At 59.2% G+C, this 23,580-nt stretch overlaps 1 protein-coding gene across 4 annotated transcripts in view; it reads right to left on the reverse strand.

Moving 5' to 3' along the window:
- Pxdn (peroxidasin) overlaps positions 1–23,580 on the reverse strand; it is an 80,715-nt gene that overhangs the window by 13,808 nt on the left and 43,327 nt on the right. For all 4 annotated transcript variants that reach the window (XM_077105208.1, XM_077105206.1, XM_077105205.1 and 1 more), the window contains 12 exons: positions 21,227–21,298; positions 20,750–20,821; positions 19,944–20,113; positions 18,290–18,407; positions 15,529–15,698; positions 13,927–14,199; positions 9,371–9,487; positions 8,167–8,325; positions 6,959–7,071; positions 6,045–6,201; positions 3,114–3,222; positions 2,414–2,571 (listed from right to left, as the gene is read on the reverse strand). In XM_077105208.1, coding sequence (XP_076961323.1) covers positions 2,414–2,571; positions 3,114–3,222; positions 6,045–6,201; positions 6,959–7,071; positions 8,167–8,325; positions 9,371–9,487; positions 13,927–14,199; positions 15,529–15,698; positions 18,290–18,407; positions 19,944–20,113; positions 20,750–20,821; positions 21,227–21,298 — 1,688 coding nt within the window. The remainder of the gene's footprint in view (positions 1–2,413; positions 2,572–3,113; positions 3,223–6,044; positions 6,202–6,958; positions 7,072–8,166; positions 8,326–9,370; positions 9,488–13,926; positions 14,200–15,528; positions 15,699–18,289; positions 18,408–19,943; positions 20,114–20,749; positions 20,822–21,226; positions 21,299–23,580) is intronic.

Below are 23,580 nucleotides of genomic sequence, written 5' to 3' on the forward strand. Positions count from 1 at the left end.
TGAGTCAGGGTCTTGCTAAGTTGCTGAGGCTGGCCTTGATCTTCCTGCATCAGCCTCCTGAGCTGCAGAGATGAAAGTGTGGCCACTGGGTCTGGGAAGGCATGTACTTGTGCTTACACACGGGCATGTGCACATACTCGGAGAGGGCACAGGATATACACTCTTCTCACACACATGCAACAGACACTGATACAGGCATGCACTCTTGCTCACACTGTGCACACATGCACATATCCAGACACATGGAGACAGGATCCACACACTTGCTGAGTTCTGAGCCAAGACTCCACGTTTCCAGCTCTGCAGGCAGCGTCCACACGGCCTTAGAGGAAACGAGACTGCTAGTGTCTGCAGGAAATGGCACCAGAACACACAGCAGGCGGCGTGAAGGAACCTGAGGGGAGGCTTCCTAGGCCAGGGAGGAGAGGAGCTCTCAGGGCCCCGGAGCCCAGGGAGAGCAGAGGGGATGCGGCCTGGCTGCCTACCTTCCTGTCCCTCTGCAGTGCACACCTCCCGCAGAGAAGAACCAAGTCTGGCTGCTTTCACAGCTACAGCCGGGGAGCCTAGAAAACCCTCAGTCTTGAACCTCAGAAGCACCAAAAAACCAGAGAGCCAAGAAGGAGTCTTCCTTCCACACGTCTATGCTGCCGCGTGGGCCTCGGGGCTTGGCTGGCACTGGCCACGGGCAGACGTCCTGGCAGCCCCAGCAGACAGCAGTAGAGATCCCCGCTTGGCTTCTCAGGGCTGGGCTCCCTGCGCCCCCGCCCCACGCCAGGCACCACAGCATGGAGGACAATCCCATTTCTCTGCTAGAAAACCTGGTGGCTCTGCGCCCCTTCCTGGCAGGCAACAGCCTCCCCACCCCTTCTGCCTGCATCGTCCCTCTGCTCCGGCCACACTGACTGGCCCACGTCCTGCCTCGCAGCCTGGGCACCTGCTGTCCCCTCATCCCAGGAGGCCTCTCCTCTTTTGGGTTCCCAATCAAGTACCATCTTCACTCTGGAGTGGGCCTGCCCCCAGCAGGGCTGCCTGCCGCTGCTGCCCGGGCGGCTCCCCGGGGCTGGTGTCCTGGCTGAGCACCTGGCTATCAGGAGTGCCTTCGGGGCTGAGGTTTCCTTTCTTTCATGTTGCCACATCCCCAGGCCTGGAGGTGAACATGTGCCCCATGGTGCCCCCCAGGGTGGGGGGTGGACGGTGAGGACAGCTCCAGCTGCCACTCAGAGAAAAGGCCAGTGTGGTGGGGCTGTGGGGGTGCTGTGGATTTGTGCTTCCCAGCCCTTTCCCTAACTAGCACGGAGACATACGAAACTGGCAGGGAGCTGAGCAAATCTGAACAGGGCAGATCTGCAGCTGGCATCCCCAGGGGCTGATCCTGCAGGGCCACAGGGGCGTTCCAGGCTAGGGGTAAGAAAGGCAGCCAGCAGCAAGCAGTGACGTCTGGCAACTCTCTCCTTGTGCTCCCCGAGAACATCATGCATGAACAGAGGAGCCACACCTGAGCCTTGGGGAGGGCTGGGGTGCCCACGAACACACAGCCTCTGCCGCACCCACCCCCAAGCTGTGCCCAACAAGCAGAGGTGCCCAGAACCCTGGTGGAAGGAGACGTGCAGCCTGCAGTCCCACGTGGAACACCAGGCCGTTCCCTCTTCCAAGGCCTCCAGAAGGGAGGCTGGATGCCCCCAGGGACAGGGAGGCAGGGGCTGCCGTCCACATGTCACCAGGCAGTGCCTAGAGCTTCAGCTCTGGGAAAGGACAGGATGAGGACCACCCGTCGTCACTCAGCTCCAGAGAGACGTGCCTGCAGACCTCACCCCGCGCCTCTTTCCTCTCACACGTTCACGGGCAGCCATGTTAAGCCCTAAGTCACCTTTTGCCATGATCGTTTAAAAGGCCTATGGAAAACGGCCTGGAGCACAGAGACCCCAGGAAGCCGCTCTGATGCGGCGTGGGACGGCTGCTCCCCCGTCCCTCCTTCTGTGGGCAGGACGGAGGTCTGGGGGACTGTCGGCGCCACCAACAGGACAGCACTCACACTCTGGTCCTGCACCAGGGCAATGGTGGGCAGGGCAGAGGGCAGTTCACACTCGGCACCCACCCCAGCTGCCGCCTGGGCTGGCTTTTCAGATGCTGGGAATCTGCAAACACACCACACTGCACAGCACCCACGCATGGACACAGCACCCACACATGCACCCGCTATTACCACATACTGCACTCGAGCCTCCACCCAAGGGTCATCATGCTCACAGGGAGGACCTGGTTCAGACAGCATGGACAGGCCTTTACAGCCTGGTCAGCAGGTTGTGCACACGACAGGCCCCTTAGGCCCAAAGCAGAGCCCCAGCTCCGACACTGTGTGCCAGTCGCCAGCCTGGGGTGGAAGGTGCCGAAGGGGAGGGGACGTGGTACTGACTCGTTCCGTTCAGGTCGACCATCAGGCCATGCTGCACGTGCTCCTGGATGAGCTGCAGGGTCCGCTCGAATATCTCTCCCGCTCGGGCTTGTCCCACCGTGTAGGGGTCCCTCGGGTACCGGAACAGGGCCAGCAGGTCATTTGGAGAACGAGGCCGGCTGACAGGAGTTGGGAGAGAGGTGCCATGAAACACGGTCTGGAGTCAAAACCCGCCAGAGTCCAAAGGTGCTGGAGCTATTATGTATCTCTAGTGCTACTCTGGACAGCAGGAGGCACCGTACCTGACTCATCCGAGGAGGAAGGCAAGAGAACAAGGACAGACAGACAAGAGCCAAGAGACACTAAAAACAAACCGTTAATAAGGCATCAGAGCAGGGCACAGAGCATTCCAGGCAAGGTGGAGAGAACAGCCGGGTCTGCCAGCAGAGCAGGCGCGGGCTGCCTCGGAAGGGCTCGGCTAGGCCACCTCGTCCAGTGACACTGACAGCCTCACGGAAGCCGCCTGGCTGCGCTTCAGCATCCACCTTCTATTAGGAAAGGCCACGTCCCTGTGTCTCCTAACACCCAGTCGGAGCCCGTGCTGTTAGTGACGTTACATTCCAAGTTTCTCTGGGGACTGGACAGGGCAGAGCTCTGTGCGGGGCCGTGGGCTCTCCACCCGCACCCAGCAAGGGGACCCGAGGCCAGCCCCGCCCCGTACCTGTCAAACAAGTGTGTCCGCGTGGAGTTGATGGCCCTGTCCACGGTTGCAATCGCTTCCACAATGGAGGTGGCAACAAATGGGTCCCCGTTTCGGCTGATGTCGGGAACTGGGAAGCACAAGGTCACAGGTTGCCAGGAAGCCACCACGTGACTCACCAGACCCCACCCAGACGCCTAGTCACTGGGACGTCACCGCTTTCTCCCACCCAGAGCTCAAGCCCGGGACGGCTGGCTCCACCAGAGGCTGCCCCCCAGGACAGCGGCAGCTGAGGACTCCACATCCTGGGGCTCGAGGGGCGTGACCCCAAGAGCCTCAGGAGGCACCTGGAGGCCTCCTTGAAGGCTGGCCTCCACCACCCACGCCTCAGCCACAGCCCTGCCATCGGCCCACCTCCACGGGTGCTTCCCTGCTCCGCACCCAGCACGGCGCACGGCGCACAACCACACCACACACCACACACCACACACCACACCATACCACACCACACCATACCACGCCACCACACACCACCACACACCATACCACAACACCACACACAACACCATACCACACCACACCACGCCACCACACACCACCACACAACACACCACACCATACTACACTACCACACACCACTCCACACACCACCACATACCACATACCACACACATACTACACCACCACACACCACTCCACACACCACCACATACCACACATATACTACACAACACACAACACACCACCACACACCACATACCACACATACACTACACCACCACACACCACCACACACCACCACAATACCACGCCACCACATCAGACCACACAACACCATACCACACTACTACACACCACACCACCACACACCACACCACATGGCACACACAACAACAGTGTACACACACCACATAACACACACATACCACACCACATGGCACATGCAGCACAGTGTACACACACCACCACACACCGCTCCACATGGCACATGCAGCACACACACACAACACAGCACACACTACAACACATGGCACATGCAGCAGTGTACACATACCACACAGCACACACCACAGTGCACACATACAACACACCACAGACACCAGTGTACACACAGCTGTGTACAAATGCCACACACAGCACACCATACAGAAATATCACACCACACACAGCACAGTGTACACACACAAACACAACACACCACACAGAGCACACCTTATACACACAATCCACAGCCACACAGCACACACACACCATACTCCACACAGCACACCGTACACACCACACCACGCACCACACACAGCACAACCACACACGCACTCGGCCCTCTACTCAGCTGCTGCGAGCGGAGCTGGCCAGGACCGGACCTGGTTCCCGCCAGGCTGCCTCAGGCCGGGAGGCTGTAGTGCGTCCCACTGGGGCGGGCAGGCCCCAGGGCCTTGCTCCTTGGCTGGGAAGACCCACCGCAGAGACCCGGGTCCTCCGCCAGCCGCCGAGGCGCACCCCTCCTCCTCCTCGGGCGCAGCCCCTGCTCTCATCTCTGCGGGAGCCGGCTCCTCGAGCAGCTGGTCTCGGGTGCCACTTTCCCTGGTCACTCGGGCATCTCACCCATTGTCCTCCTGCCTTTTCACTGGCTGCTGGTCACCCCGAGGTGCAGGGCCAGTCCCGGGTGGCCTCACAGTCCCAGGACCTAACTTCTCCTGTTCTGCCATCAGCCTTCATCTCTCCCTGGGGCTCCAGAGCCGTCCACCCAAAGGGCCTGCTGCAGGCCATGGCTCACCGTTCAAATGACCCCTGACCCTCCTCTTCCCAAACTGGCCTCCTTTACTGAAAATGGCACCAAAGGGCTCTGGCTGGCCCTGTGGTCACCCCGACTCCTGAGTGCACTGCTGGCTGAGACGGCTCTGGGCAGCATCCCAGGACCTGGCCGTGCATCTCCATGGCTACCAGCACCCTGAGGTGAGGCTGTCATGGGACTCGGGACCATACTCCTGCGCCGGTGGACAAGCCTTGCCCACGGCACAGTGGCCCCTGAGAGGAGGACGCTCACAGCTCTACCCATGGGCACGTCCCAGTGGCTTCCCACATGCCCAGAGTGGAGGCCACACCCACCCGTCTGCAGCTGATATCTTCAAGCTAAAAATTAAGTCATTTTAACTGTGTTCCAAGCTGTGTGTGGAGGGGACACACTGTCCCCATCTGTTCTCAGGAAGAGGGGCCACGACGTGGACGTAGAAGGCAAAGCTGGGGCCTACCGAGGCCAGGAGGTGGACCGTCAGTGCCCAAGATCTCAGGGGCGGGCGAGAGCCTCTTGTCCAGTGGTCCTGAGCGTTTTGAGCAGGCTGGCGGGCGGCGGGCGCATACCCAGAGGCAAGCCCTTGCAGCCTAGGGGCCCAGCAGCAGGGCAGGGTCAGGGGCTGAGGGAGGCAGGTCTGGGTGACAGCCCTGCAAAGCTGCCTGTGGAGCTGAGCCTGTGACCATGGGACTCACGAGACCCCTGGAGGAAGGGCTGTCAGGGACCAGGACACAGACCGTGGGTGTGAGCAGGGCAGCGCCTGCAGATGAGGTGGAATCCATATTCCAGGCCACTGACCAGGTCAAGGGAGAGGACTGTCCAGGCACATGGTGAGGGAAGCACAGGACGTGCCAGCAACGTGCACTAACCCCAGAGACGCCCTGCACGAGCGCAGGGCCCTCCACAGAGATGCCCCTGCCAACGGAGCTTGTGCAGGGGTCTGGGTGACCACCTTGCAGAGGGTCGGGACAACAGGGCTGCTACCAGAGGTGCTCCAAAAGAAGCTGTCAGGGCTGTGGAGTAAGGACAGGTTGTCCTCTGGACCATTCCCGTCCATTCACCTGGGGGACAGGGCTGGCCTGTGCACTGTGCTTCTGGCTGGCATAGCAGGACACACCCCAAGCTCCTGGGCACACCCCAAGCTGCCAGGCACCCCGTACCGTTCACACTGAGCACCATGCCCACTGAGGCGTATCCAATCGTGTTCCGGGCCACACATTCATAGCGACCCACATCTGCGGTTCCAACGTCATTGATGGTCAAAAATCCTTCAGGGCTGATATGAAATTTGCCACTTTCTGTTACCTGAACCCCATCCTGGAGCAAAATAATAAAAACAGTCTCAGCAACAAAGCTAAGAAACCAGGGGATTTTCCTGAGAGCTGGGGAGGGGCGGCTGGGACTGCAGGACAGCGCCCCAGCTGTGCACAGAGGGGCCCAGCGGGAACTCTCCAGGACTCTCACACACCTCTTGCAGGGGCAGAGCTGGTACAGAAGAGGCTTCCACCACAAACACAGGGACACTAGGGTAACTCCCCTGGGCTACAAGCTACAGTGGGGAGGCCCGGATAGATGGGCACCTGGGACTGTCCCTGAGTGAAGGGTGTTTGGGACCCAGAACAACGTGGAGACAGAAAAGACAAGTCACACGTCAGGTCCAGGCGTGCGTGGAGAAGGCCACAGGCTGAAGGAGCTGGAGGGGCCAGGACATCATTGGCCTGAGAACTGTGCCCTAAGGGGAGCCTGGCATGGCCACCTGTCCCCAGGAGCACTTCCTGTCCACACTGAGTTCAACTAGCATGTTGGTATTGGACTGAGTAGTGACAGCCAAATAAAAATCAATTGATCAATCAAATAATGAGCACTGTCTGTGTTGTCCCTGAGGCTGCAGACCTACAGAGGGGGTCGGAGGGAGAGGGAGGACCTGCCACATGCACCTGTTCCTACTAGGAAGGGATCCCTGAGAAGCCTGCAACACAAGCCCGTCTCTGCTGCAGGAAGTCTGTAGAAGGGTGGCAGCCACCTGCACCCTTCCGCCCACAGAGGAGCCAGGTGGGGTGGCTTCAGCTCCTACCTTGTTCCAGGTGATGGCCGGCTGTGGCTCGCCCTGGGAGCTGCATGGGAGCTGCACATTGGTGCCCACCTCCACCGTCAAGTCGCTGGGAATGCTGGTGAACACTGGGGTGACTACAAGGAAGCATGGACGGCAGAAAGCTTTCAGAAGAGCAGAAACCCCACCTCAGTCACGCCAACCCAGGGGCTGTGGGTGACAGACCTCCCGGCCTCCCAGTGACAACCAGGAAGAGCAAGGGAACCAGAGGGACACGAGGTGGTCTGCCCCCACCCTCCATCTCGCTGCTTCTACCCTGGGCCCCAAGAGCAGCAGCACCAGTTGGACAGCAACTTGGTCCTCTGCAATATCCCCCAGGACTCCCCATGCCCAGGTGCCCAGAGTGCCCTGACCCACACCATGGGCAGGACAGACTGCTGGGCTGCACATTCCGCTGGGCCATGGGCTTAGAGAGCCTCTGCTCGCAGGCAGGAGAGCCATTCGAGAAGGGGGGGACCACCAGCGGTGGGCTGGACGCCTCTCAGAACCCCACTGCCTGCACCTCACTGAGCAGGACAGGTCCTGACAGATCAGGGACTTGAAGGGCAGATCCATAAAGCCCAGAGCCCACCCAGAGGGCTGATAAGGGACGAGGCCCCCGGAGGCCCCAGGATGCGCTCCTGGCCTTGATTTGACCTTCTCAGGGCAGCCAAGGGCCCTGAACAGACCCTCTGCCCTCTGCCCATCTCTGTGCATGGCAGGTGTAGCCTGAGAGCCCCGTCCTCCTCCCTGACCTTTCCATGCTGGCTCTACCAGGAGGGAGCGGGCAGCTGGGCCTCCTCTATCTAGGGGACCAGGAAGTGAGACTTGCAGGAGGCCCAGGGAAGACAGGAGCCCAAGGGCAAAGGGGAGAGGAGACAGTGTGCCTGGGGGCGGCAGAGCCAATCAGTCCTCAGCCCCACGGGCAAGGGCAGCTGGGGGTCCTTCCCCAGAGTCCCGGTGAACCAAAGGGAAGCAATGGGCTTCCCATCAGCAGGTCACTTAACCACACTCAGTACAAGCACCACTAAGACAGAGCGAGAGAGCCTGGGGGGGGGGGTGGGCTGCGACGGAAACACCCTGGGAACACGCTGGTGGGGAATCCAACACGAGGAGGAGGGGCGGTGGCAGCAGAGTGGGCTGCAGAGATCCCAATGCCGGATCCAACCCCTCACCCCGCCCGCAGCGCCTACCTCGGGGCTGCACGGTCAGGTGCACCACCACCTTCTGGGAGCCGATGATGTTGACGGCCTGGCACTCATACTGGCCCTGGTCGTGCAGGGCCACCCCCGAGATCCTCAGTGTGCCCGAAGACAGCACCAGGTGCCGCCTGTCCACGGAGAGCTGGCTGCCTGCAAGGGGGAGCGTCAGTCACACGGCAGGGGCTGGGTGAGGCAGGAGGCGGGCCGCGGGGCATAAGGACTTTCTCTCTGGAAATGGCAGCCTTGCAGGAGCTGGGCTTCGCCTGGGCCAGGAGGTGGCTGGTCCCAGCAGTGGGTGAGCAAGCCATCCTCCACCCAGCCGATGCCCTCAAATGCCCAGGTGGGATCAGCTCAGGGAGGGATCCAACACAGTCCTGCACCTGGCCACTCCCAGCAAAGGGGCTAAGAAGAGCCCATAATGGGGGAGAATAGGGGGTCAGGACTGCGTGGTGACTCTCAGGGGCTGGAGGGATTGACCCTAGGTGTGTCTGAGAAGAGAGACAGGAAAGGAGCTGGGGGCTGGAGCCATTCAGAAGCCCGGGCTCCCCCAAGCAGGGGCCTGGCACATTGCTTTGTGGAGAAGCCTCTCCAGATCCCACAGGGTAGCTGCCTGAGGACAGGGATGTGTCTGTTCTTCAGTAGCCCTGAGCTGGATGCCTTGGGGGGACAAGTGGACATGGCAGCCCTTTGTTCAAGCCGGGGTGGCTGGGACGGTGTCCGGAAGGACGCCCCTGGGCTGAGGACAGAAGACTGGGAGTCCGGGGCAGATGTTTCCCCAGCAGCCTGGGTGCCTGCACGCCCCCAGCCCCACCCTGCTGGGCTGTGCCTCTTCCAAATGTGGCTGGGGGGACCCAAGAATCACATTGTTGGCAGCCAGACACCACCTGGACCGAGGGCACCGGCATCTGGGTGTCAGAGTGAGCATGAGGCTGTGTGCGTTGGCTGTACCCTCGTGCTGTGAGATGGGAGGCTTCGGATTAAAGGCAAGATGTACAGATCCAGGAGCAGCGCCCCAAGTCCCTTTAGCAAGGACAAAGCCTCGTGGCCTTCTGGCCACCTGTGCTGCGGACCCATGGGCACCTTGCCCTCTCCCAGCACCTGTCCCGTGGGGCTGTCTGGGAGACGCCAGGTTTGCAAGAGCTGGTTTCTCATGTCCTGAAGCTGGGGGCCCCGCAGGCGCAGGCTGGTGTTTTACCTCCCTTGGTCCAAGCGATGACTGGCTGCGGGTTGCCTGTTGCCTCACACTGGAAATCAACCGTTTGACCCTCAATGACCACTCTGTCCTCAGGAGTCACAGTGAACTGCGGAAGAGCTTCAGAAGGAAGAACATTCAATGGGCATTGAAGGAGAGCACCAGACAAAAACGCTGCACCAGGAAGTGCCCAGGGCTGCCACAGGACACACCGTGGTGCTCTGCCCACCTGCAGGTGTGAAAGGGAGGAACTGGAGGAAGACCCAGGCAGCAAAGCAGAAGGAACCCAGAAAGAGGGTGTATCCTCAGCATCAGAGAGGTCTGCACTACAGCTCTGTGCACCAGCAGAGGCAGCTACCATGTGTCCAGAGAGGGAGGACAGGGTAGCTCAGCCCTGAGACAGACCAGCAAAAAGACACTGGTTCCTTCATCTAAATTAGTGTCTGCACCTGGTGCAGCTGGGTGCAGAGGGAAGTTGTCACCGCTGCTGAAGACAGCAAGCTACGGGCAGGGTGGGAGCCACCTCACAGAAGGGACAAGCTCAAGGAAGGAAAAGCCACAACGATGACCTTGGGCCCAGGGAAACAGTCGCAGCTTGTCGGGGCAGGACCCAGCTGAAGGAAGAGGCGTGGGCAAGGGAGCGAGTCATCCAGCCTGTTCCTGGGCATTGTTCAGGGCTTCCTGACGGACACCCCACCTGGCACCTCATCTCAAGTTCTCACTCAGTTTAGGGTCCACCCAGTGGCCTGGAAATGCACTGCCACCGTCTTAAAGCTGCCTACTCCAGGTCCTGCGATAGATGCTGACCTCAGGGCAGGACTGATGGCCACCAGAGGACACAGGCATCCCTGCCCCCAGTGCTCGGGGCTGTCCACACCACAGCCCACAGGCAAAGCCTGTGCTGAAGAAGACCAGCAGGCGATGGTCCCGGCGGTCAGTCGAGTGGGTGGGTGGGTGAGTGGGTGGGTGAGTGGGTGGGTGGGTGAGTGGGTGGGTGAGTGAGTGGGTGGGTGAGTGGGTGGGTGAGTGAGTGAGTGGGTGAGTGAGTGGGTGGGTGAGTGGGTGGGTGAGTGGGTGGGTGAGTGGGTGGGTGGGTAAGTGGGTGGGTGAGTGGGTGGGTGGGTGAGTGGGTGAGTGGGTGGGTGAGTGGGTGGGTGAGTGGGTGGGTGAGTGGGTGGGTGAGTGAGTGAGTGGGTGAGTGAGTGGGTGAGTGAGTGGGTGGGTGAGTGGGTGGGTGGGTGAGTGGGTGGGTGAGTGGGTGAGTGGGTAAGTGGGTGGGTGAGTGGGTGGGTGGGTGAGTGGGTGAGTGGGTGGGTGAGTGGGTGGGTGAGTGGGTGGGTGGGTGAGTGGGTGAGTGAGTGGGTGGGTGGGTGAGTGAGTGTGTGGGTGAGTGAGTGAGTGGGTGGGTGAGTGGGTGAGTGGGTGGGTGGGTGGGTGGGTGAGTGAGTGAGTGGGTGGGTGGGTGGGTGAGTGGGTGAGTGAGTGAGTGAGTGAGTGGGTGGGTGGGTGGGTGAGTGAGTGAGTGGGTGGGTGGGTGAGTGAGTGGGTGGGTGGGTGAGTGAGTGGGTGGGTGGGTGGGTGGGTGAGTGAGTGAGTGAGTGGGTGGGTGAGTGAGTGAGTGAGTGGGTGGGTGGGTGAGTGAGTGGGTGGGTGGGTGAGTGAGTGAGTGGGTGGGTGGGTGGGTGGGTGAGTGAGTGGGTGGGTGGGTGAGTGGGTGAGTGGGTGGGTGAGTGGGTGGGTGAGTGGGTGAGTGAGTGAGTGGGTGGGTGAGTGAGTGGGTGGGTGAGTGGGTGGGTGGGTGAGTGAGTGGGTGGGTGAGTGAGTGGGTGGGTGAGTGGGTGGGTGGGTGGGTGAGTGGGTGGGTGGGTGAGTGAGTGGGTGGGTGAGTGGGTGGGTGGGTGAGTGAGTGGGTGGGTGGGTGAGTGGGTGAGTGGGTGGGTGAGTGGGTGGGTGAGTGGGTGAGTGAGTGAGTGGGTGGGTGAGTGAGTGAGTGAGTGAGTGAGTGGGTGAGTGGGTGAGTGAGTGAGTGGGTGGGTGAGTGAGTGGGTGGGTGAGTGAGTGGGTGGGTGGGTGGGTGAGTGAGTGAGTGAGTGAGTGGGTGGGTGGATGAGTGAGTGGGTGGGTGGGTGGGTGAGTGAGTGGGTGGGTGAGTGAGTGGGTGGGTGGGTGGGTGAGTGAGTGAGTGAGTGAGTGGGTGGGTGGATGAGTGAGTGGGTGGGTGGGTGGGTGAGTGAGTGAGTGGGTGGGTGAGTGGGTGGGTGGGTGAGTGAGTGAGTGAGTGGGTGGGTGGGTGAGTGGGTGGGTGAGTGGGTGGGTGGGTGAGTGGGTGGGTGGGTGAGTGAGTGGGTGGGTGAGTGGGTGAGTGGGTGAGTGAGTGAGTGAGTGAGTGGGTGAGTGGGTGAGTGAGTGAGTGGGTGGGTGAGTGGGTGGGTGAGTGGGTGGGTGAGTGAGTGGGTGGGTGGGTGGGTGAGTGAGTGAGTGAGTGAGTGGGTGGGTGGATGAGTGAGTGGGTGGGTGGGTGGGTGAGTGAGTGAGTGGGTGGGTGAGTGGGTGGGTGGGTGAGTGAGTGAGTGAGTGGGTGGGTGGGTGAGTGGGTGGGTGAGTGGGTGGGTGGGTGAGTGGGTGGGTGGGTGAGTGAGTGGGTGGGTGAGTGGGTGAGTGAGTGAGTGGGTGGGTGAGTGAGTGGGTGGGTGGGTGAGTGGGTGAGTGGGTGAGTGAGTGAGTGGGTGGGTGGGTGAGTGAGTGGGTGGGTGAGTGAGTGGGTGAGTGGGTGAGTGAGTGAGTGGGTGGGTGGGTGAGTGGGTGGGTGAGTGGGTGAGTGAGTGAGTGGGTGGGTGAGTGAGTGGGTGGGTGGGTGGGTGAGTGAGTGAGTGGGTGGGTGAGTGGGTGGGTGGGTGAGTGAGTGAGTGAGTGGGTGGGTGGGTGAGTGGGTGGGTGAGTGGGTGGGTGGGTGAGTGGGTGGGTGGGTGAGTGAGTGGGTGGGTGAGTGGGTGAGTGAGTGAGTGGGTGGGTGAGTGAGTGGGTGGGTGGGTGAGTGGGTGAGTGGGTGAGTGAGTGAGTGGGTGGGTGGGTGAGTGAGTGGGTGGGTGAGTGAGTGGGTGAGTGGGTGGGTGGGTGAGTGAGTGGGTGGGTGAGTGAGTGAGTGAGTGGGTGGGTGGGTGAGTGGGTGGGTGAGTGGGTGGGTGGGTGAGTGGGTGGGTGGGTGAGTGAGTGGGTGGGTGAGTGGGTGAGTGGGTGAGTGAGTGAGTGGGTGGGTGGGTGAGTGAGTGGGTGGGTGAGTGAGTGGGTGAGTGGGTGGGTGGGTGAGTGAGTGGGTGGGTGGGTGAGTGGGTGGGTGAGTGAGTGAGTGAGTGGGTGGGTGGGTGAGTGGGTGGGTGAGTGGGTGGGTGGGTGAGTGGGTGAGTGAGTGGGTGGGTGGGTGAGTGGGTGGGTGGGTGAGTGAGTGAGTGAGTGGGTGGGTGGGTGAGTGGGTGGGTGAGTGGGTGGGTGAGTGAGTGAGTGAGTGGGTGGGTGGGTGAGTGGGTGGGTGGGTGAGTGGGTGGGTGAGTGAGTGGGTGGGTGAGTGAGTGGGTGGGTGGGTGGGTGAGTGAGTGAGTGAGTGAGTGGGTGGGTGGATGAGTGAGTGGGTGGGTGGGTGGGTGAGTGAGTGAGTGGGTGGGTGAGTGGGTGGGTGGGTGGGTGGATGAGTGAGTGGGTGGGTGGGTGGGTGAGTGGGTGGGTGGGTGGGTGGGTGAGTGGGTGGGTGAGTGAGTGGGTGGGTGGGTGAGTGGGTGGGTGAGTGGGTGGGTGAGTGGGTGGGTGGGTGAGTGGGTGGGTGGGTGAGTGGGTGAGTGGGTGAGTGAGTGAGTGGGTGGGTGGGTGAGTGAGTGGGTGGGTGAGTGAGTGGGTGAGTGGGTGGGTGGGTGAGTGAGTGGGTGGGTGAGTGAGTGAGTGAGTGGGTGGGTGGGTGAGTGGGTGGGTGAGTGGGTGGGTGAGTGGGTGGGTGGGTGAGTGGGTGGGTGGGTGGGTGAGTGTTGCGGGCAAGGACAAACAGAGGGGCTGTGGTGGTGGCTCAGCGGCAGAGCGCTCACTCAGCACATGCGAGGCCCTGGGTGCAATCCTCAGCACCACATAAAAATAAATAAATAAAATGAAGCAATTGTGTTCAACTACAGCTAAAAAATAAATATCAAAAAAAAGGATGTTGACACCCAATTCAAGTCAAATTGTGGTGTGTGTGTATTAAGAATTGTAATGCAAAAAAACCCCAAAAGGCATAAATCGGCGTGAATATACTTTATATACAGAGATATGAAAAATTGTGCCCTATATGTGTAATAAGAATCGTGATGTTTTCCACTGCTGTCATGTAGTTAAAAAATTTTTTAAAAATCTAAAAATAAATAAATAAAAGCTTAAAATTAAAAAAAAAAAAAATAACAAAGGGAGCCAGGGGACAAAGGGCAGGGCTTTTGGTGGAGCCAGAGCAGGCCAGGCAGCTTCCAGAGGGGCTGTGGGAACAGCGCTGAGGAGGCGGTCAGCTGCAGAGCCAGTGGCCCTGACACGCACACGGTGCTCACCCTGGACGATGATGAAGGCGGTGGCGTGGATGCTGTCGATGCCGTTGGAGGCAAAGCAGGTGTACTCCCCGCTGTCTCCGGGGGCCACGTTCTGTATGTACAGGCCCCCAGAGGGAGTGATGTTCACCCGGGGGTCGGCGGGCAGGGCTGTGCGGTCCCCTAGGGTCCAGGAGATCCGCGGTGGGGGATGGCCCGTGGCGCTGCACTCCAGCGTAACGCTCTCTCCCACCAGCACCTCTGTGTTCTGCGGCTGGATCACAAAAGCCGGTCGCGCTGTCACAGACAGAAAACCTCAGTTAATTTCTTCAGTTTCACTGTTTTTTTGGTTTTTTTCCTTGATAGTTTCGGTTGAGGCTGTTCATCCATTCCAGTGATCTCAACCACATGGAACAAAATTTATGAGCTTACTTTCTTGCGATCGTTCTTTTTATCAAGAAATGTGCAGATAACGAGGATCCAGGGCATAGGTGGGATGGGCACCTCTGCCCGGAGCAGCAGCAGCGCCAGGTGAGCACCTGCCCACCTCCTGGGCAGACTCCCGGCCCCCCAGCTCACTCCAGCTGGCTCTACACGCACGGTGCCCATCCTGCTAAGCCAGCAGCTCCTACTGGCACAAAATATAGTCTCTAAATTATATTCAGACCTTATAAAATGTCAATTTCATCACAAAAAGAAAAACGAAAACTACATTGAGATAATATTTTTCAAATCTAAATCTATAAAAAAATAAATAAATTCTACACATTTACTAGTGTTCTATGGGTGTGAATGGAAATAGAGCCCTCGCACACTGGTGGGCAGGGTAGGGACAGAACCGAGAGCCCACCTGGACAAATACAGCCATTCATGCCCAAACCCAAACTGTAAACTGTACGTACTCTTCCACGAAGAAATTAGCCGAGTAGGAATTTAACCCATAGAAACTTTCTAAAGCATGTAACATGACATACATGTGTACAGATCTTTTTTCTGTGTTTCTTTGGGCCAACAACCTTTAGCCACATATCTGAGATCCAAAAATCTCCAAAGTCAATCATTTTTTCACTGTTTGTTTGTTTGCAAAACTTGGCTGTCCACAGAAGGTCACTTCCAGTCTTTGTTTACTCCACTTCCTGTGAACATTCAGTGTCCTTTAGGACCCTGGTAATGGTTTCCAAGGGTGCTGTCCAAGACTCGACATTGGTAAACGGATTTGCTCTGTGTTACAGCAAGGGAGAGAGAACTCAGAAAGATATGTTTCACAGACTGAAAAGCACACAGAAACCCAGGAGCACATAATTAAGATGGGTGGTGACATTTTGGAGAAAAAGGTAGAAAGAGTAGCTTCGGCCTTCAGTAGTTCATGATACAGTAATTTTCAGAATCCTGCAAGACCACGGCTGCCTTTGTATTTGCCTTGGAGTGTCCTAGTATGTCCCTGGATTTGAGCTGACCACAGGCCGGAGGTCCCTCATTAATCACCTAGGGCCCAGTGCTTTGGGAGTCTCCAGCAACAACCCTGTGTCCACTGTGAGATCAATGCTTCCTACTTTACTGGGCTGGGGTGCAAGGAAAGGAGAAGCAGATGGTCAGGATGGCTCCTGTGCAATGCCCTCCACGTACCTGGAGACCCAAAGTACCTGAGGGTCACCTCCTGTGTCTTCACTTCTCCAGCTACATTTTTCGCCATGCACTGGTAGATGCCCTGGTCTGTCTCCTGCGTGTTCTGGATCATCAGGGTCCCATCGTCCAGCAGGTTTAGGCGGGAGTCTGTCTTCATGCTCAGCTCATTACTGCAAACACAGAGATCTGGTGCTCTCAAATGCTTATGCACAGGCTGTGCCTCGCCCATCCTGGACACAGGCAGCCCCAGCACAGGGTCCCAGCAGCCCAGAGTGCAGGCAGCAGGGAGAGGTGCGGGAGGGCAAGACCTGACTGCAGGACGCCCGTTCCTTAGCTGCACTTCTGAGAAAGCGCCTCTCAGTGCACACAGGTGTTTGCACTACCCCACTTCAACCCACCTCACCCTTCCAAAGTGGTCGTCATTTCTAGTGGGGAGAAGCAGCAAGATGGGGGAAATGCAGAAGAAAATTTTGCTTTGTTTTTGGCAAGTTAAATAAAAAGAAGTTACCAAAGGTGAGAGATACACCTATCTGTAGTCCCAAGACCAATGGGCGTGGGAGCACCCCATGGCCCAGCACCTGGGAGGCAGAGGCGGGCGACCAAAACCCCAGAAGCTGCTGCTCAGTCCCTTTTGGGGATTCGGTGGGCCCTTGTGCCTGCCCTGTTCCAGGGGCAAGGACCACTGCTACACCCAGGCTGTGGGGCCCAGGCCTCAGTCCTCACTGTGACCTCCTGCCACCCTGCACAGCAAGAAAGGCCAGCAGGCATTGGCTCCTTGTCCAGCCCGGCCACCTTTAGCATCTGACCACTGCGTGAATCTGCCTTAGGCCCCTCTGTTCAGATGCACACGAAGAGGGGGCGGGGTCCGCCACCCCTGAGATGGCACGAGAACAGGCTGTTGCATTCAGCTTCAGAGAGCAGCAGATCTGCAGAGAAGTCTGTGTCATCAGGTCACCAGGATGGACCAACCACTTCAAAAGTTCAAGCAACGCAGGTCTCGGCTCTGGCCAACCTCTGCCTCGCTCCCCAAGACACCGGCAAAGTGGGACTGTGCCCCATCACGAGGGCAGAAGGAACTGAAAGCACTTCCCAGGCACTGGGAAATGCACAGGCAAGCTCCCAAGAGGGAGGCTGGCTCCCGCGGCACCACCGCCTCTACCCACCTGCTCACCATCTGCTGTGCCCAGCGAAGCCCATCCCTGCCCAGGCTTTCACCTGGTCACCTGGGCCCAGGAGTGGGATGTACTAACGTGGCCCAGTCCCTTTCTAGACACTAGGTGAGCCACTGGAGGCAGGTAGACAGCAGAGGAGGCCCCAGGGGAGGCTGCCCAGGAGAGGCTGCCCAGGGGAGGCAGGCGGGCACAGGTCACACCTCACAAGGTCGGCTCCCGCTTTGACACATTTGGTTCTGCGATCGTATCTTTCAGCATTGAGTTTTTCATTTATAAAATGTCACTATGAAGGTTCTGGACCAAATTTATGCTTCTCTACCATTGAAATATAACAATGTCCTATTCTGGACTGTAAGTCTCATCGATGACCCCAGCCACCCGAGGCAACAAGGTTTCTGAAGAGTTGGACAGCGTCTCACACTTAGCCCAGGGCTGATGTGACCCTTCAGATACGAGGACCAGAGCTCTGGTCTTGGCACAAACCCCCAACGACTTCCCCTATGCCCCGACAGGTATCCAGTGTCACCTGGCCACTCCCACCTTCGCCTGTCAATACAGCTTCACCCGAGATGGAGAATGTGCTCTGAGATCTGGCCCTGGCTGGAAGAAAGGCCACCGGGTGTTTTCTGAGCTGCCTGGCCCTGATGTGGCTCTGATCTGAGATAGCTCCGGGCTCCTTCCAGCCTGGAAGTGGCCAGCAAGCTCATGGGGAGCCTGACCAATGGTAAGACGAGGCTCAAGGGCGCCTCTTGGTCCCCTGGCTCACGCACCTGGGGAAGCTCAGGACTTCCTCCTAAGGATTCCTTTTTCAAAACAGATGCTTAAAAGTGCTTCACGTCAACATGAACAAGGGACTTGCCCCCGGTGCCCTTCAATCACCTGGCCAGATGCCCCCAGTCCTTTGCCCACACACAACCCAATCCCTACCTCATTGTGGTCCTTTCTTCCCTTTCCTTACCTTCCCTCTCCCCTCCGCACAACACCCAGACCCAGCTGGGGACTAGGTGCTCCCCACACTTGGGCCCACCTCGGTCTGGCCTGCATGTAAGGGTCAGTTTCCAGGACCTCCCTTGGTTGTCCTTGAGCACCTGCTGGCAAGTGCGGGGCCATCCCAGCTTATCAGCCCCTGGAAATGCTTTCGGAAGGAGAGGGGGTGCCCTGGGTCAAGAGGGCTGAACCCCAGTACCTGAGCTCAACCCTCCTCCCACACTGGTGTTGCTGGAGACGCTGCCCAGGACACCCCTCAGGTCTGGCCACCAAGCCTGGGTCCAAAGCCTGCTAACGCAATGGTCAGACACCAGGAGGCCCTGCCAGAGGAAGAGAGTGGCCAGAGACCAACCAGCAGGACACTGCCCGGTTCCAGCCAGGCAGGGAGTGATGAGGGCCAGGTCTGTGGCTGGCCTGGGAGCGAGCCCAGGAAGGAGGCGCCACTTCACACGGGTGCTGCGTCTCCCTGACGCCTTCCCCAGCTGGCAGAGAAGATCAGGTAGTGTCTGGCAGGGTGGTGACCGTGAGCCCCTGGACACAGCACGAGACTCAGAAGCACTGTGCTCCCAGCATGCAGAGCGTCTCACCAACTCCCAACTCACTTGTTTCGAAGCCAGATGATCTCAGGCTTGGGGTTGCCTTCCGCCCGACAGGTGAAGTACACAGTGTTCCCGGGCACCACGTCCGCGTCCTGCGGCTCTGACGTGATCCGAGGCCTCTCTGTGCCCGACAAAGAGGGAAAACCTTCTCAGTCTAAACCACAGAGTGGACAAAATAAGAACGCAGGTGGAATCCCTACCATGACCACAAACCCTCCCTGCAGAGACAGCCCTGCCCGGAAGCTTCACAGCTCCCTCCAGCTCCGAGGCGCCAGGCTGAGGATGTCAGAGGGTTGGCTTGGGGGTGGCCAGGAAAGCATCAGGGATGACCTTCAAGTGGTGCGCGAACGCACTTCAGCTAGAGGAACGCCTGCGAGCGGGTGCTGCACGGGCTCTGCTCCAGCAAACACGAGAGCCGCTGGGGCTCCTGAGCTCGTGGCCCTGAGAGGATGGGCAGGGAGGGGCCTGCCCATCCTCTCCCAAAGCTTGGGAATGGCCAGGAGCCGCCCTCACGTCCCTGAGGCCAGAGGCTCCTAGCTCCATATCAATCAGCACCCCGCTGTCCAGGCACCGTGTCCCAGCAGCCGTCCCTCCTGGGCTCGAGCTGTGCATGCAGCTGCCAGCTCCACAGGCTCCTGTGAGGAGGTGGGCTTGAGGAAGCGGCAGGCCTGTGTCCCCCTGCCTGGCCACCCGTCAACTAACCCAGCCTTGAGGTCTCCTGCAAGCTGAGGGCACACACAGGGAAGAGCAAGCATGTGCTGAGTGTGGGCCCTGCAGGGGCGAGGCCGTCAGCAGACTCCAGTGCAGCAGCCCAGGACCTCGACCCCACGGCAGCCCCAGGCCGCCCAGGCCAGGAACGCCACTCCTCTGCCTGCTGTCCACGTGTCTGCCTCCTCATGGTCCTCACTGCTGCAGCCGTGGGCTGGCCTCCAGCACCCTCCCCTGATGTAGTTCTTTCAGAGCATAAACCTCGAACCTCATTTTCTAAATCCCCCTTGGCTCTCCACTGCTATTTAAAACCCGTTACTATCTGTTTCATCGCTCAGGCTGCACAGCTCTGTAAGTACCCTAAAACCCACTAAGCTGCACATTTCAACAAGGTGACGTGTCCCGTGTATGCACCACACCTCAACAGAGCAGCTACAATAGCAATTAGCTGCCGGCAGGCAGGCCGCAGGGCCGTGGTGAGGCTCTCCCCAGTGCACCCTCAGCTCTGACACCCTGTGAGGCTCCCAGCTGGCTCCCCAGAGCCTTCCCAATGGGATGGCTGGCAGGAAGGTGTGGGGCACCTCTGGTTGAAGGCAGCAGCAGGACAGGCAGAGGACACCAAGTCACAACTCAGGAGCCAGGCAGAGCTCTGCCCGTCCAGGAGATGCCAGGCCTTGTGTCCCCCCGCCCCCAGGTGGGTTCTGCCCCTGGGATAGCTGCGCCATGGGACGGGTAGTGGCAGGGAGTTTGCTTATTTCTGCGAAGAAACCTGCAAAGGGGCTCAGCTGCTTCTTCAAGACCCGGCAGGGCAGAGCCTTACGCACCAGAGGCCTCGCCCACCTGGACCTGGGTCTTGGTAGACTGCGTGATGGTGGCTGCAGGCACAGGCTGACCAGCAGGTGCTGACCCGCTGGGTGATGCAGCCTGGTTGGGCACAGAACCCACTCACCACAGTTCAGCTCCTCTGGGGTGATGGTTGCCACCGATCTTCCCTGGATGCGTCTGGGATATTCGCAGGTGGCCGCTGCCTGTGCGTTCCCAGACTGCGCGTAAGCCTTCAGCAGATCTGCCAGCCACAGTATCTCACAGTCACAGTGAAGTGCATTGGAGTCCAGTCGCCTGTGGGAAGAAGGGGCAGCCGGTGAGAACTAGCAGCCATGGGACACCCAGGCTCGGGGTCCTGACCCACAGCCTGCCAGGCAGTCCATTCTGCATATACCGGGAGGAGCCCCAAGCCCTCCCGTCCTGCCGGGTACACACATCCACCAAGAAAACCCCTAAGACCCTGAAGAGGGACAGCTTTAAATTCCAAAGAAAGGGGCATGGGGGTGGACAGGCCAGGAGTCCCTGGAGACTAGGCAGAGCTGTTCCACAGGTCAGTGAGGCAAGCCATGCAGCTGTCCTTCCCCGAGCCTCCCGCCCCAGGCACCAGGGCGTTCCCTCCCTGGGGAGTGAGGCAGGGGCACCTCCTGCCTGGGCCCAGGCTGTCCCGGGAAGTGTCTGGTGGAAGCACCATGAGGCCTGCCCATGGTGAACAGCAGGACTTCCGTGGGCACTGTTCCCACCTGGGAGAAGGCCTGAGAAGGGAGCAGGAACACACCCAGGGCTCTGTGAGGGTCTGCACTGGGAATCATGGCAAGCCCTCTCTCGGGGCCCGGGGCACCAGCTCCCCAGTGCGCTCTGAGCTGCAGCACTCGGAGGGCAGGGGGCGGGGACGGAAGGCGGAGGGCCCTGTGGAGACGGCTTCCTACTCACAATCTTTTCATGGACTCCAAGTGATTAAATGTCCCAGGAACCAAGTGTGTGATCCTGTTGTTATGCAAAAATCTGTTGAAAGAGAATGTGACAAACCCATTTTTAGGAAAACTTCTTAGAGATGTAGAAAAGAGTACAAGCAAATATACAAACTTTTAAAAATTCTTATTGATCACATTTATTTAATAGACACGGATTCCAGGATGCTTTGGAGTTCAGAAAAACAACCGGATCTTTTTCCTGTTTCATCACCATGCCCAACAGAGAGATCCGGATCCCACCTTGGAAGCCTTAGGCCAGGAGGCAGACCCACACGGGGCAGTGAGCAGGGCGAGCCCAGGGCGGACAGTGGAGGGTTAGAGAGAGCCCAAGAGGCCTTGCCCGGGGGCCCAGATCCCCTACACTGAGGCAGAGGACACCGTCCAGCCTGCCTGGGAGGCACCCCAGGGCCTTAAAGGAAGAAGGGAGTCCACTCACAGCCTCTCGAGCTTGGGTAAGTGCTGGAAGGAGGCTGGGTCCAGAGTCTCTATCTGGTTAAAGTGCAGGTATCTGGAGTTGAGAAAAAGAAACCATGTGATCAATTTAACGACTTTCAGACCTGGATTCTCCGTCAAAGATCTTCTTCTAAGTCATTTCACGTTTGTAAGTCAGTAGATAACTCTGGATTTCCTGGGATCAATCAGGAGGCGTAAGCTCGGCTGAAGTCACGCGGATGCCCGAGCGGTAGAAGCGGGTTTGGCTGCTGGCTGGGCCTCCCTGAGCCCACAGATGGACAGGCACAGACCGCAGTCTTGAGGATGACATGCCTGTGCACAGGAACCCCCTCTCCGACCTCCCTCCACGGCCGTCCCTGGGTGCTGTGTCAGCACCCTGAGATGCCACCAGAGGCCACAGGGGAGATGGCACCACGCGAGTCCCAGGCCCCTTTCCTCCAGGGTCCCCCCAGTGCCAAGTACCTTCGTCCACACGTCTCTCCATTTAGGACATCTCCCTGCTTTCTGCAATTTGTGGATTTTGGGTGCAATTGATTGATTCTGCTGCACACCAGTTTCTCACTTTGGAAGTCAAATTGGTGGGATTTTTTTCCTCAAGTGAAACACAGTTGTGCTTCTCACACACCTCACGATGCTTCTAAGGCAGATCTCTGCCTGCACCGGCATGAAGACAGCCCCCAATCCCCACCCTCAGGGGCTAGAGGTCAAAATGAGCGGCAGGACCAACGCCCTGCCCTACCACAAATCCCAACCAAAGCCCGCCCACCCCAGGTGACCACTTTCCAACATCTCTGTCACCTCAACTCCTGCCCTGGTAGCTCCCCAGATACAGCTGCTCAGGCCTCTGAAGGCCACCCAGGCTGGCCACTCCTGTGCAGGGGCTCAGCACTCCGTGGCCTCCATGCCTCTCCTAGGGTAGGTCTGTGCCCACTGCCCTCCACACAAGACAAGGAAGGAGTGTCACAGGAAGAGGAAGGCCAGTGGCTGTCACGGGATGGCATTTGCCCCAGTGGTCCCCCAGGAGATAGGACCAAACAGAAACCCTCAGTCCCCGTCATAGGACGCTGCATCTGTACTGGGCAGCAGGGGTCCAGAGCATGGACCTGGGTGGGCCTGGGCTCCTGTGCCCAGCATGGACACCAGAGGAAGGCTCTGCTAACTCCAGCGGGGGAGTCCTGAGCTACACAGGGGAGAGGGCCCACAGGATAAAGAAAGGGGGCCGTGCCAGGCCCTGCCGAGTCCCCTCACCCTGACCCACAGGGTAGGCTCTCCAGTACAGGGCAGGAGGGCCCAGACGCCCTGCTTTAGAAGGCACCGACAGAAGGCTGCCATCAGGAGTTGGAACCCTGTATGGCTGGGGTTCTGGACACCATGGGCACCATCACCCTCCCTGGTCAGCCAAGGAAACAGGACAGGAAGTGACTCCCCATGTGCATGGGAGACACCCTGAGCTCAGACCGAGCTCCTGACTCGGGCAGGCTTTTGATCCACACCAGTAGCTTCCCAAAGAACAGCTCAGAGACCTCAAAGGCCTTGTGGCCTCCCAGCCATGCTCCGGGCCTCGTCTTCCCAGCTCCCAGTAGCTGGTGTGAGGCATGTCTTCCAAGGTTGGGTGGAGTGGGCTCAGGGCCCAGGGGGGGGTTCCCGATCACAGAGTGCTGGCCCTCCCAGCCTCAGTCTGCTCACCCGGTGGAGAGGCTGTGAGCCCGCACCTGTGGACATGCAGGTCACCCTAATGCTGCCAGAGGCACTAAGATCAGCGTGGAGTGAAGCCCAAGTTCCCAAGTTCCTGCAGCAGGAACAGCTCCTCCCTGGCCTCGCTTCCCCCACCCTGTGCCCCTCCTTCCTCAAAGCTCACAGGCGCCCCACCTCCTGAGGCCACCACCCTCAGGCTTCCACAGCTGCCCCAACTACATTACATCCCCACGGCATGAATACCTCGCTGCACACAGGGCTGGTTCCTTTGCAAAGGCCCTGGGTGCTTTCTCCACCTCCCCATGTGGTCCCAGACTGCACGCACCTTACACAGGACTTCTGCACCCACATACTGGTGCCCCCTGTGGTAAGCCCAGGAGACCTCTCTCACTTGAAGGAGGCTCTTGTTCAGACGCATGGACTCAGGTGCCCCGAGTGTGCCCTGCAGCTCCAGGCTCCAGGGCGCCTCCAGCTCTCCCTGCTGTGCCCAGTCACCCCGACAGGTAAAGGCCGACTCAGGGCTGGAGCAGAGACCTCCCACTGCAGGGCAAGCCGCTGCCCTCCATCCCTGAGGGGATTAGCTGCAGTAACTGCAGTCCCCGGAGGACTGGCAGGTTCACTTGACAGAAAGACCAACATGCT

This window comes from Callospermophilus lateralis, chromosome 14, assembly GCF_048772815.1.
Source record: "Callospermophilus lateralis isolate mCalLat2 chromosome 14, mCalLat2.hap1, whole genome shotgun sequence".
NCBI lineage: Eukaryota > Metazoa > Chordata > Mammalia > Rodentia > Sciuridae > Callospermophilus > Callospermophilus lateralis.